Source organism: Triticum dicoccoides, chromosome 3B (assembly GCF_002162155.2).
Source record: "Triticum dicoccoides isolate Atlit2015 ecotype Zavitan chromosome 3B, WEW_v2.0, whole genome shotgun sequence".
NCBI classification, from domain to species: domain Eukaryota; kingdom Viridiplantae; phylum Streptophyta; class Magnoliopsida; order Poales; family Poaceae; genus Triticum; species Triticum dicoccoides.
This window is the reverse complement of record NC_041385.1, coordinates 693,098,998-693,112,554: the sequence shown is the minus strand read 5'-3', so window position 1 is coordinate 693,112,554 and position 13,557 is coordinate 693,098,998. Positions and strand designations below refer to the sequence as shown.

The 13,557-nt window shown below is 44.1% G+C and overlaps 1 protein-coding gene across 1 annotated transcript; it reads left to right on the top strand.

Moving 5' to 3' along the window:
• The first annotated feature begins 5,827 nt into the window (after positions 1-5,827).
• Positions 5,828-7,936, top strand: LOC119277921 (noroxomaritidine/norcraugsodine reductase-like). The gene is made up of 5 exons (XM_037559270.1): positions 5,828-6,031; positions 6,134-6,341; positions 6,593-6,818; positions 7,292-7,398; positions 7,565-7,936. The coding sequence occupies exons 1-5, from the start codon at positions 5,946-5,948 to the stop codon at positions 7,727-7,729; spliced, it is 792 nt and encodes a 263-aa protein (XP_037415167.1). The 5' UTR covers positions 5,828-5,945; the 3' UTR covers positions 7,730-7,936.
• Positions 7,937-13,557: the final 5,621 nt, after the last annotated feature.

The window sequence follows — 13,557 nt, the reverse complement described above, 5'->3', positions numbered from 1 at the left end:
TTCACCGTCTAGGAGCGATAGGTGAAAATGTGCTCGAAAAGACCCCAATGAGGCCGACAACCCAAGAAATTCTCGCACAAAGACACGAAAGCAGCGAGGTACACGATGGTGTTGGGTGTGAAGTGGTGGAGTTGCGCCCCGAAGAAATTCAGAAATCCCCGAAAGAAAGGGTGAGGTGGCAAAGAAAACCCACAGTCGACATGGGTGGCCAAGAGAACACAATCACCCTCCTAAGGCTGCGGCTCAGACTCCTTCCCTGGGAGCCGCGCCGATCCATGGGGGATCAGTCCTCCATTGGCCAGGTCGTCAAGGTCTTCTTGACGAATCGTCGAGCGGATCCAGCTCTGCGGCAGGCCGGCCCTCGATGAAGATCCGCCCAGACTGGTCGCCCTTCCCTTCGCCTTCGCTGTCGCTTTCTTCGCTCGCTCCAGGGTCTCCGTCTTCTCTTTCACCATCATCTCCGGCGAGACGCGCACAGGGCAGCGGCACTGAGACGGAAGCGAACGCGGTGGATAAGTCTGAGGAAGAGAGGAGGAAATGAGAACGCACTGTTCAAAAACCCCCTCCGGCGCCTTATATGAGGTTACTTCCGAGTGACTGACTTGTAAGCCCGGGTGATCCTGTCAAATCCCACAACACTCGCGCGCGCGATATGTGGCGAAAAAGGTGGCACGGAGATCGAGGCGTCCCTGCCTTATCCCATCCGATTACTGCGGCTTCCTCCGCCTCGCGCGCTTCCCGAAATTCGAATCCCGCTAAATCCGCGAGCTGCAGAACAACTCGTCAGATGGAAGATTTCCTCTGCTCTGTCGTTCGGAGTTCTCCAAGTAAAGAAATTCACTCGACGGATACAAAGAATGGATCAAGGCGACTGAAAAATAAGTTGATGCCGTCACCTAAGTTCATTGATCCAGAACAAGACATACTCATAGCACAAAAATGGGTCGGAAGTGTGTTCAACTCCTTCCCCACTCAAACCTCGATCCATTCGGGCGCTAATGATGAAGCTATGTACCTAGGGTAGGGTCATGGACCTGTCCAAGATACCCTCCCCAAGGACATCTCTAGAAGAAACCACCTTTCAATTGACCCGAAAGTGTTCCACTCGACGGACTCGAAGACACTCGACCATGAAGCCAACCACTCGACTGCCAGGAGACTTAAAGGCACTCTGCACGCAAACGGTCTGTCATTAAGTAGCTTTTATGGTCATCATAGCACTTTATTTGTGGCGTTACCAGTAACGCCTGATCTTAATGTACCTTAAACCCTATATAACTGAGGGCCGGAGGGGTCTGGCGAACTCTATATAAGCCACCCCCTCCTCAGTGTAAAGGGTTCGCACCCCTGTAACTCATACACACATAATCCAGTCGACCGCCTCCGGGCTCCAAGACGTAGGGCTATTACTTCCTTCGAGAAGGGCCTGAACTCGTAAACCTGTTGTGTGTACAACTACTCCATAGCTAGGATCTTGCCTCTCCATTCCTACCCCCCTACACTACTGTCAGACTTAGAACCACGACAGAGACAATTTGAGATATATGGCGCTTTAAGCCGGATAGCTCGGCTGTTGCTTCTGCAAGTGATGTTTCTGCTGTCTCGACCCGGGTTACTAGTGAGGCCTTCTCATCAGCCCAGATTTTCTTCTCTGCCTCAAAATTCTTCTTCAACTTCTCTTGTTCAGAGACGCTGAATTCAAATTTGGAGTTGGCCTTTTGAATTTCAAGTTCTTGAGCTGCCAGGCGGCTCTTCAGGTCAGCAATCCCCGACTCAAATTGACTTATGGTGGCCTGCATTGATGCCGGGATATAGTCAGAATCATGGTAAGATAACATTAAGTTCCAAGCACTTTGCAAGCAAAGACATTTGACACTTGGGGGCTAATGTATGCTGAAGAATTTTAACTTACAATGACGGTTCATGGAAATTCATCATCTGGTAACTTCAATCATATCATCTGGTAAGTCATCAGAACTGTGGCGCAGCGGGTCATCCTTCTCGCCAGTGTAAGAGCACATTAAGCCGGGGCGGTGGCTTAACGGGATCACCCGCCAGGAGATCTAGCCTCGCACCAAATCAATACCGCTCAAGCCATTGCCTAAGAGGGCTTTGATCTTCTTGATGGTAGGGGCAAGTGATAGGCGTTCAACAGCGGTTAGCTTATCCGGCAGCGGGTGATTTGATTCAAGGCGCAGAGCGCGGAAGCCGGGCAGAGGGTTCTCGTCAGCCGGAGAAGTGTCCTGGCAATAAAACCACGTCTGGTTCCAGTCCTTTGGGTGGCTGGGCAGTTCGGCATAAGAAAAGAGGCAGTCTCTCTGCCCCTGAATTGAGATGCCGCCGAGTTCTAGACTGGGCCCGTTGGCACGTTCATTCTGCCGGTTTAAATAGGATAGCTCTCTAAACAAAAGCAGATTGGGCTCTTCTCCCAGGTACACTTCGCAGAAAACTTGGAAGTTGCAGATATTTGGCACGGAATTGGGTCCAATGTCTTGAGATCTAAGGTCAAAGAAATGCAAAACATCCCTGAAGAATTTTGAACCGGGTGGAGCAAATCCCCGGCTCATATGATCCGTAAAAACTATCACCTCCCCTTCTTTGGGCTAAGGTTTCTCCTCGGACGGGTCAGGGGCACGATAAAACATGACCTCCTTCTTGGGCAGGTGGCCAGACTTCACAAATTCAGACTATTTGCTTTCTGTGACAATGGATTGGACCCAATTACAGGTCACAGGAGCCTTGGGAGCCTTAGGTGCCATGGCGTAAGTGGAAGCCTATGACAAAATAAGAAGCTCCAGTTCAATTTTAACCCGGAAGGAAAGTACTTTTATGTCTATTCAAAATGGTGGCTTAAGACGGGGTCTAATGATATATAAGTAACTACGCAATAATATTTAAGCCGCTACATGTATCAGGGGCAGTTAAATTTTCTTAAAGTCGCCAGAAGCAAGCAAGACTGACAATCAGTGTTGTCACAAACCGGCTAAAAAATTCAACAAATTCAACAGAGGCAGTTTTTGACTAAGTGTGGAACAAACAGATTTCACAAGCTGCAATTATTGTTTTGGATCAAACGGTCGTTCCAAAAGGAAAAATTTCTAGACCTAAAATCAGTGCAGAGAAGTTCATCCACTTGAAGGAAGCCTCTGAACAAAAGAAAAGAGATCTGTCTATGTTCGAGATAAATGTAAAACAGTCGCCGCAGCAGTTTTATATTATTCAACGATCTGAACAGGGCATCGAAGGTGAAGAACATAAAGGGTTTGCCGCGGGCGGCGATGAACACTGACGAACTCGAAGAAGCTTCAATGCAGATCTAACAAAGGGAAAGAAGGGAACTTACTGATGTGGACGGGCTGCAGAAGTTCGCCGTTGATTTCTGGTCAGATTCGGGTTGATGCAGCGGCCTGAGTCGGTGAAGACGAGGAGCTCAACGGCGGCGGCGGCGGAGCTCGGGCGGCAGAGACACAACGAGAGGAAGAGGATGACCGAAAGGGGGGAGAATGGAAGACCTAGGTCGTGCCTATTTATAAGGGAAGACCGACGGAGACGGCGCGAGAAACGAGGAGACTAAACATCATTATCTAGCGGCCCCGACGCCTCGGTTTTTGGAACGGCTAGTAAAAGCAAAGATCCGTTGGAGGATATGGCGGAGTAAAATATGAATTTAAGTAAAGATGACGTCACGACGGGTTAACGCGGATCCAGAAAATGACGTCATGGCGGGTTAAAAACCTTTGCAAAGGCAGAAGGCTGAAGGTCTATTTCTTAAGGTATTTTAAGATTGACATGAAACGGTTCAAATCAATCTGGGGCCTAATGTTGGGGATATAACTATTTGTGTAAGCTGCCCAGGAGGGGCCGGGTTACGCAAAGAAGACTCATCAGAAAGAAGCCCAAGACCAAGCATGAAGATGGCGGTTCAATAAAGGGTCTAAGGCCCACAGGCGGCTTAAGGCCCATAGTGGTAAACCGCCATGATGACATGACTTGTAACATAAGGTAGAATTAACTAGTCACCGAGCCGGACACTGTCTATGAGCTGGTAGGGACTCTGTAGGCCGCAGGGCGTCAACCCGTGTATATAAGGGGACGACCCGCTGGCGGCTTAGGGAGAAGAAACAACTCATCGAGAACCGGGCATAGCGTATCTCGCTCTCTGGTCATCGAAACATCAAGTAATACCAACCCAACTACACGTAGGCCTTACCTTCACCGTAAGGGGCCGAACTAGTATAAATCTCTCGTGTCCTTTGTCCCGAATTAACCCCTTTAAGCTTCCTAGTTGCGATGGCTCCACAACTAAGTCCTTGCAAGAGCACATCTGCCGTGACAATCCCATGACACAGAGTATCTAAGTCCATCAATTATGCACCAGATTACTCATATGAATCCATGAATAATATATACTCATTAAAGCTGATCATAAAATGATAATTTATCACACCACAAAGAACACATCATTAAGATTACATAATCTATACCAGAAGCAATGTAGGACCACTCATGTGATCATTGTTTCGGAAAACAAGGGAGAGATTGTCATCTAGCTCCTATGAACTCATAGACTAAAGAGGACTACTCACACATGTATATAGTGGCAACAACGTTTATGTAGATGGTCGCCGGGATGAATTCCCCTTCCGAGAGAGTGCAGGAAAGACCTCCAGATTGGATTGCTAGCAAGAACTCCGTATTGAGAAAAAATGGTACATCCTTTTTTTGTCATTTATAAATCGATTAGAGCCTGCAGAACAGAGAGGTGTGATGGTAGAAAAATTGCTCGGTAAATACGAGACGGGGTTTTGGGCCAGTATAAAGCCGGGGGCATCAATACGTGGTGGAGGGGTGCTTATGGGGCCCACGCAGCCCTGGCTCGCGCCCCTAGTCACGAGCTAGGGGCGCGTGGCCCTCACGGGCATCACCTTCTAGCCCTTCGGTGCTTCCTGGAACCTTTTGCACTTGAAATTCACCGACATATTTTTTCTGATATTTTGGTCTCCTAAAAGTTATTATTTGAAAAGTTCAAAAAAAAAACACTAAAACTTCATTGGACATTGAATCAATAGGCTATGTAAAAAATAATAAATGTTGATGCCAAAATATATAGAAATGGTATGATTGTAACATGAAACAAACAAAAATTATAGATACATGTAGAACGTATCAACATCCCCGATCTTAATGTTTTCTCATCTCCGAGCATGTAGATGATAATACAATATATTTTTATTTTGAATGTTACCTTAACATGAACATGATCAGTCTAAGGATGCGGCTATTCTGTACCCGGGCTCATATGAGCCCGGATGTGAACAGTAAAATTGTTTTAAATATTACCTCCGTCCCAAAATTCTTATCTTAGATTTGTTTTGATACGGAAGCATCTAACACTAAAATGTACTACATACATCCGTATTTAGTCAAATCTAAGACAAGAATTTTGGGACGAAGGGAGTAGTAAATAAATTCCAAAAAGGAAAAAAGATCCTTTTTTGTGGTGCAAGATGCTCATGTGCTTGATGCCGGTGACAGCCCATGATTGCCTCAAAAAAAAGTGAGGCGCATGATCCTCAAAAAAGGAAAGTGTGAGGCGCATTAATCGCTTAAATGCAGCTCCAAAATGGAGCGTGATGTGAACGTGATAGAAAGACGCGTACACTGTCTGGACTTACGTGTTATTCTCTGCGTTCTGCGAGGTACTAGTGGGTGTCAGTGTGTGGTTGTGGCGTGCGTGCCTGCGGTAGGCAAATACGACTGGACACTCTGCTCTACTCGTGGAGCATGCGTCTCAGCCAGATAGGCCACACACACACGGTCTATTTTACGTGTGGAGCGTGGGCACTCTCCCTATGTACGGGCCTTGTCTTACACAAGGATATCTCGTCGCTCCACGAGTATGAGAACACATGCACACGCACATAGAGTGATCTAGCCAGAGAGAGATGGCGGCCGGCGGCATGAGCAGGGAGGCGAGGTGGAGCCTGGCCGGCGCGACGGCGCTCGTCACCGGCGGCAGCAAAGGGATCGGGTACGCAATTTTATAATCTTCTTACGTGCAAGCATGCTATGTACATTTGTACGTATACTCATATACTTATCTGCATGACGGTGTCGATTGATGGAATCGCAGCCACGCAATCGTGGAGGAGCTGGCGGGGCACGGGGCGCGGGTGCACACGTGCGCCCGGAGCACGGCGGAGCTGGAGGAGTGCCGCTGCCGGTGGGAGGCCAAGGGGCTCCCGGTCACCGTCTCCGTCTGCGACGTCTCCCTGCGCGCCAGCAGGGAGCAGCTCGCGCAGACGGTCAAGCAAGTCTTCGACGGCAAGCTCGACATATTGGTGGCTACTCCTTTTTTTTAACTACTCCGTTTATCTCAGTGTCATAAAAAACTTCTTACATTATGGGACAAAATGAGTAATGACTTCGAGGGCTTGGACTTAGTCGTCTTTCTGAAATCTTCAGAGTTCGTCGGTTCAGATTGAGATCATGGCCGCCGTCAAGAGGCTGCAAATTGGCTCTAAAATTCCACCCAATCCAAAGAGGTTCATATGGGTTTACAGGGCTGACCACTCCTACTATATGTATGCAGGTGAACAACGCGGCGCAGGCTGTTGCCAAGGCGGCTGTGGAGTGCACATCAGAGGAGTACACGCACCTCATGGCGACCAACCTAGAGTCGTGCTTCCACCTGAGCCAGCTCACGCACCCCTTGCTCCTCGGGGCATCCATCGCTGGAGGAGGTAGCATCGTCAACATATCCTCCCTTGGGGGCACACTTGGATTCCCGGGCCTCGCGATTTACAGTATGACAAAAGGTGATTCCCTCCGGTTTCCCTACTTTTGAAATTCGAGTATTATTATAGCGTACATGTCAAAATTGAAACTTTCAAATAATGACGGTTTCAGAAAACAGTGATTTAATTTGTACTTTCAAGATCAGGTAAATGTCTGAAACGATAACCATGCTTTCATTTAATATGTTTGTAAAGTTCAAAAAATTGAATGGTGTACTTTCCGATTCAAATTCACACACATGATTTTAGGTACTATTCAATCTCAATATTTCCAGCTATCAATAGTCAAGTGACTAATTTTAAATTTGACTCTTTCCTTGTCTCGAACGACGATGTTTTTCGAGACGAGATTGCACTATAATTTAGCTATCCAATCTAACTACTTGTAAAAAAACTCAAAGAAGCTCTAACTGATGGTATTCATAACCACGACTCGTTCCAACTTTCAACTAAGGCATAAAACTGACATCTCTTTTTTGTCTCTAATTTACCAGGAGGAATTAACCAGCTTACAAGGAGCCTTGCTACCGAATGGGCTCATAACAAGATCCGGGTGAATTGCGTCGCCCCGGGCGCGACCAAGAGTGACATGTTAAACAGTGTAGGCGCCGACCGAGTCTTCATTAAATTTACATTCAAAAAATACACAAGCAGAACTGTTTAGCCTATTACTTACGACTTCTTACGTGTATAGTAGGATTCTCTTCTACTATCATTTTTTTAAGAAACAAATCATTTGGAGGACTGATCATTTGTGCGTGGAACAGGTTCCACCGGAAATTAAAGAGAACGAGTTGGCAAAGAATCCGATGCGGCGGGCAGGCGAGCCAGAGGAGGTGGCTGCAGTGGTGTCGTTCCTCTGCATGCCAGCGGCATCCTTCGTCACCGGCCAAGTCATCACCGTTGATGGTGGTCGAACAATTAGTGCGTAGTTAATTATTAAGAGGGTCTTATCGATTAAACTCTTCTGCATGCAGATTCAGTAATAAAGTGGCAAGTATTTAGCATGCACCTGAGTGTTGTCCCCTAGTACAATTATTTTGCTACATTGTTGTTAGTTTTTAATGTATTTCTAAAGTAGATTTGTCTATTTTACTAACTAAGCAAGCGTGGACGCACACATGATGCATGATTTTTGATGTTGTGAAAATCCGCAGGGGTCCGTTGATTTTGTGTCGTTAATCTTGCTTAAATTGACCGACCACATATTTGGGTCCGTTGATTTCTTAACAAGGCAAAGCCCATTACTAGGTGCGACCCAACCTTCCCATTTCACCCTTTGTTTTTCTTCCTCTTTTGTTTTTCTGCTTTCATTTGATTTCATTTTTATTTTTTATTTGAATAATTGTTTTTATATTTATTTTCAAGGTATTTATGAAATGTTGGGTGAGTGTAAATATTTACGCACAAATACTATACATCCAAAATTGCATTGTTATATGATTAATTTTCGCATATTAAAAAGTACAATTTTTTTGCGCATGAAAAAAGTACAATTTCAGTGCAATGTTGTATGCAACTATTTTTTTATTTTTTTTATTTATTTCTTCTGAAAGGATAATAGTATTTGCTACTAATTCATTCTTTTTTGTAAAGCTTTATTATTTGAATTTTATATTTATTTTATTGTATTTCTTCTTTAAGGATAATACCAATGTCACTAATTCATGTTTTTGTAGGAAACTTATTTTTTGTGAACAATCCACTATCATATGTTTATTCTTGCATATTTTAAAAAACACATTTTTTGTGTACATTGTGTGAAAAAAATCATTGTTTGCTTTATTTTTTTTCCATTTTCTATAAAGGTTAATACCAATGGCACTAATTCATTTTTTTCCATAGAAAACTGCATTGTTTTGATTTTGTTTTAGTTTTTATTCTATTTTCTTTCTTCTTTAAGTGTAATACCAACAATCCGGCAACACATATAGCGAATATTCCATAACGAGATCAATATCAAGCATGCATCAAACTATTAAGGAAAATAAAGATTGCATTAAGCCTGATGACATGATGTAGATAGTATATTATTTTCACCATGCGCTTATGGTACAACTACACATCTATCTTTTTATCCTCAGTGGCAACGACTCAATACACGCCTTTACCACTTTCTGCCCCCCGCGGTAGATTACTTGCAAGATTGAACCCAACTAACATACACAACTCCCTCTTGAAGATCATTCATTTAAACACGGGGAGTGCAAAACTAATAGATCACAGAGTATATAAGTCTATAAATTATGCAGCAAATGACTCATATAAATCCATGAATAACATATATAAAAATGATCATAAAATGATAATTTATCACACCACAAAGAACTCATCATAAAGATTACATCAGATATATCAAAATCAATTTTGGACGGCTCATGTGATCATTGTATAGAAAAACAAGGCCGAGGTTGTCATCTAGTTACTCCTATGAACCCATAGTCTAAAGAGGACTACTCACACATGTACATAGTGGCAGCAACATTGATGTAGATGGCCGTTGTGATGAATTCCCCCTCCGACATAGTGCAGAAAAGACCTCCAGATTGGATTGCAGGCAAGAATTCCGTATTGAGAAAAAATGGCACTTCCTTTTTTTGTAATTTATAGATCGGTCAGAGCCTATAGAACAGAGAGGTATGGTGACGGAAAAATTCCTTGATAAATATGACGTAAGGTTTTGGGACAATATAAAGCCGGGGGTGTCCATAGGTGGTGGAGTGGTGCTTATGGGGCCGACACAGCCTTGGCTTACACCCTAGCCATGAGCTAGGGGTGCGTCGAGCTCACGGGCATCACCTTCCAGCCCTCCGATGCTTCCTGGAACCTTTTGGACTTGAAAATCACGACATATTTTTTTTGTTTTCTTGGTCCCCTAAAAATTGCTTTTCTGAAAAGTTCAAAAAAAAGTTCATTGGACATTGAATTAATAGGTCAGACCAAAATAATAAAAGTTGGTGCCAAAATATACAGAAATGACATGATTGTAACAGAAGACAAACAAAAATTATAGATATGTGCAGAACGTATCAGCATTCCTAAGCTCAATGTTTGCTCATCTCCGAGCATGTAGATGATAATAAAATAATTTTTGATTTTGAATGTTACGTTAACATGAACACGATCAATCTAATGGTGCGGCTACTCTGCACCCGGGCTAATATGAGCCCGGGTGTGAACAGTAAAATTGTTTGAAATATTGCCTCCGTAACAAAATTACGTGACTAGATACCATCGTATTTAGATAAATCTAAGATAAGAATTTTAGGACGGAGGGAGTAGTAAACAAATTCCAAAAAAAATCATTTTTCTATGTAAGATGCTCATGTGCATGATGCCCGTGAAAATTTTGATAAGGTTTGGACATTCGAGAAGCTCATGAAAAAAAAGAGGTAATATCACCAGGAGTAACAGAACTTGCGATCTATGCTCAGTTTGATGCTAGAACTTTGAAAATACGGAATTGCAGTCACTTAAATTGACTCAAGTGTGCACATATGGTCACAACATGCATATGTGGGTGTATCCGTGTGTATGACCCCACCTGTCAGTGAGTGCTGGCGCTCAGACGGCGCATTCTTTTTTGCAAAAAAAAAAACACCCTTGTATTTCTTTTATTCGCGGAAAAAGCCGACCATAACTACACATCTTGTTTACAGAAAAAACAAACCACTGTACTGCACGAATTAACACAAAAGCCAGGCACGCCTGGAATCAATCTCGCGACCCACGCTTACAACACTGGTCAGTTTAGCCACTCCACCAAACATTCACATGTCTACTGCTGATAACAAATACATATTCGATCGTGTGTTATAAATATGTCTACTGTTTACAAATTTCAGTAATAAAAATAACCTTTAGATATTCGTGTGTTATAAATATTGTATATCCAAACGAAATAACCTACTTTGAAATTGTTCATGTATACTTTAAAATTTAAATTTTGATATGAATATTCGATCGTGTCTAATATTTAAATCATATAAACTTTTAAATATAAGTCATGAGTAAAAATAATATACAAGTGAATTTTCATAAATATTTTGAATTCATAATTTTGTATAATTTAAATAAAATCCGTGAATGTATAATTGTTTATGGATTCAGTAAACATACTTATTTAATAAGAAAATTCAATGTCCCCATTATCTAAATATATTTTATATAATACACAGCTTTATATTTAAATGTTTTTATTTACTTCTGATCATTTATTTGCATAATAATTTTGGCACACGAATATTTGAACATAATTTTATTATTAAGTTTTACAATATCTTAAAAAGTATCTTAAATGTTTTTATTACTTACATTTTACTAAACTTTTTTTTATAATACACAGGTTTATATCTAATCATTTTATTTACTAATAATCGTCTTTATGTATAATATATTTGACGCAAATATTTGAACAATTTTTTCTACTTGCATTTTATTTTTTAGAATACTTATGTTTTACTTATATACATACAAAAATAGCGCGTGCAAAATGGGCCGTAGTATCTGCAGCCTATGTAAGCTCCACATGCTTTTTCGTTTTTTTTTCGAGGGTAAAAGGATTTTATTCCAGAGCAATAGGGATACAATCGAGTGGCAGAAAGTTCCTCCACACAGGGTGGACTCCTACCTAGCCATACAACAGTAGTACTCTCCGTACGACTATAGAACGCCCGTCGATCTGCTACCCTATTTTGATCACGTTTAACCTTCGAAGGAATAAACTCCCTTTCACCCATAAGACGATGGATCTCAGCAACTAAATGTCCATAAGCGGAGCGGTAGAGACTGTCTCCTTCCAACGCCCGCAAAACTTCCGAGGAGTCGGAGTGAACAATAACCGGCCGCTCCGAGTGTTGAATAGCCAAGGCCATGCCTTGCATTAGGGCATGTATCTCGGTCTCTAGAGCGTCATTGCAATTGAAGATGCATATGTAAGCTGCAAAAATAACACTCCCATCGGACTGCCGTAGAATCATACCCGCGGCCGCCGACCCGTCTGAGCTATCAAAAGCTCCATCTACTGATAAGTCCACCCACCCCTCTGGTGGCTTCGGCCAGGGTTGAGGTATAGCTTCATGTCGTTGTTTCACCGGGGCTTCCTCCCTCATTGGCATCTTTCCTTTCATGATCTCCTCGGTGGTGAATTTCCTAGCCTGGTGCAGAGAGGACATGTAGCTCTGTAAGTATTCTGTTGTCACCTCCATAGATGGGACTGCTTTACCATGAGTCAAATCCGACCGCAAGGACCATATCCTCCAAATTAACATGATGATACAATCTCGCATGTGATCCTGACAATGCAGTAGAAGATTTAGCAGCCATTCATTGCCAGAATCCTGTAGTAATGCTGGGTCAGGGAGCTCCCAAACCTGGCGCATCGCCATCCACACCCGACGAGCATGCACACAGGTCACCAACGCGTGGAAGCTCGACTCTTTCTCCATTCCAAAGAGAGGACATGTATCGCGCATCGCAATATGTCGATATTTCTTGCATCCGCTCGTTGCTAGTGCTCTTGTCACAGCTTTCCAAGCAAGGATACGCATCTTAAGGGGGACCTTGGCCTCCCAGACCCTTTGCCAGATCGGACGCTGGCCATCCGGCGAGGCACTTGATGCGCCCAACCCCGTGTGCATATGAGCAGTCGCTAGCCGGTACGCACTCTTCACAGTAAAACTTCCACTCTTCTCCGGGAACCAAGCGAGAAAGTCTTGTCCCCTTGTAGGAGATGTACGTATCTTCAGAATTTCTCGGACATCCATATCCCAAAAGTATTGTCGAAGACGTTGTACATTCCAGGCGCCCACCTCGAGAAAATCTGCCACCCAGTTATACCTGCAAGTACCCTTTGGGGTGATAGGCTTAAAGTCATAACCCCTCGGAATCCATGCATCTCTCCAAGTTTTAATCAAAGACCCGTCACCTACTCTCCATATCAGCCCCTTCTTGAGCAGCTCCAAGCCATGTGTGATGCCTCTTCACACTGCTAACGATAATGTCGGGAACACTGTGTCCAGCAAGTACCCGTTAGGATAATACTTTGCCCGAAGCAAGCAGGCACATAGGCTATCGGGGCTGTCCAAAAATGTAACGCCCCGGATTCGATGCGCCAGGTGTCCGCCAGTTATTCGTCGTCCTTGCCATGTCATTTGCTTGTGTGTTGCATTTTTCCATGTCATCATGTGCATTTCATTTTGCATACATGTCCGTCTCATGCATCCGAGCCTTTTCCCCGTTGTCCGTTTTGCAATCCGGCACTCCTGTGTTCCCCGGCGTCCCTTTTTGTATTCTGTTGTGAGCGGGTATTAAACTTTCTCGGAATGGACCGAGGTTTGCCAAGCGGCCTTGGTATAGCACCGGTAGACCGCCTGTCAAGTTTCGTGCCATTTGGAGGTTGTTTGATACTCCAACGGTTAACCGGGTAACCGTAAGGCCTCTTTTGTTTGCAGCCCAACACCACTTCCAAAGTGGCAAAACCCAGCTAACTCCCCTCCATGCTCTCGGTCGTTCGATCACGATCGCGTGGCCGAAAACCGCTCCTCATTTGGACTCTCCTAGCTCCCTCTACCTATAAATAAGTCTCCCCCTTCATTTTTTTTTCGCGGATGAATCCCTCCAAACCCTAGCCCCGCTCCCTCTCCGCCGCCGGACATGTCCGGATGGAGCCGGACACGTCCGTGCCGCCGCGCCCAGTCAATCAGAGCGCGCCGCGTGGCGCGCCGCCGCCCACCTCGCCGTCGGCCTGCGGAGCCCATCG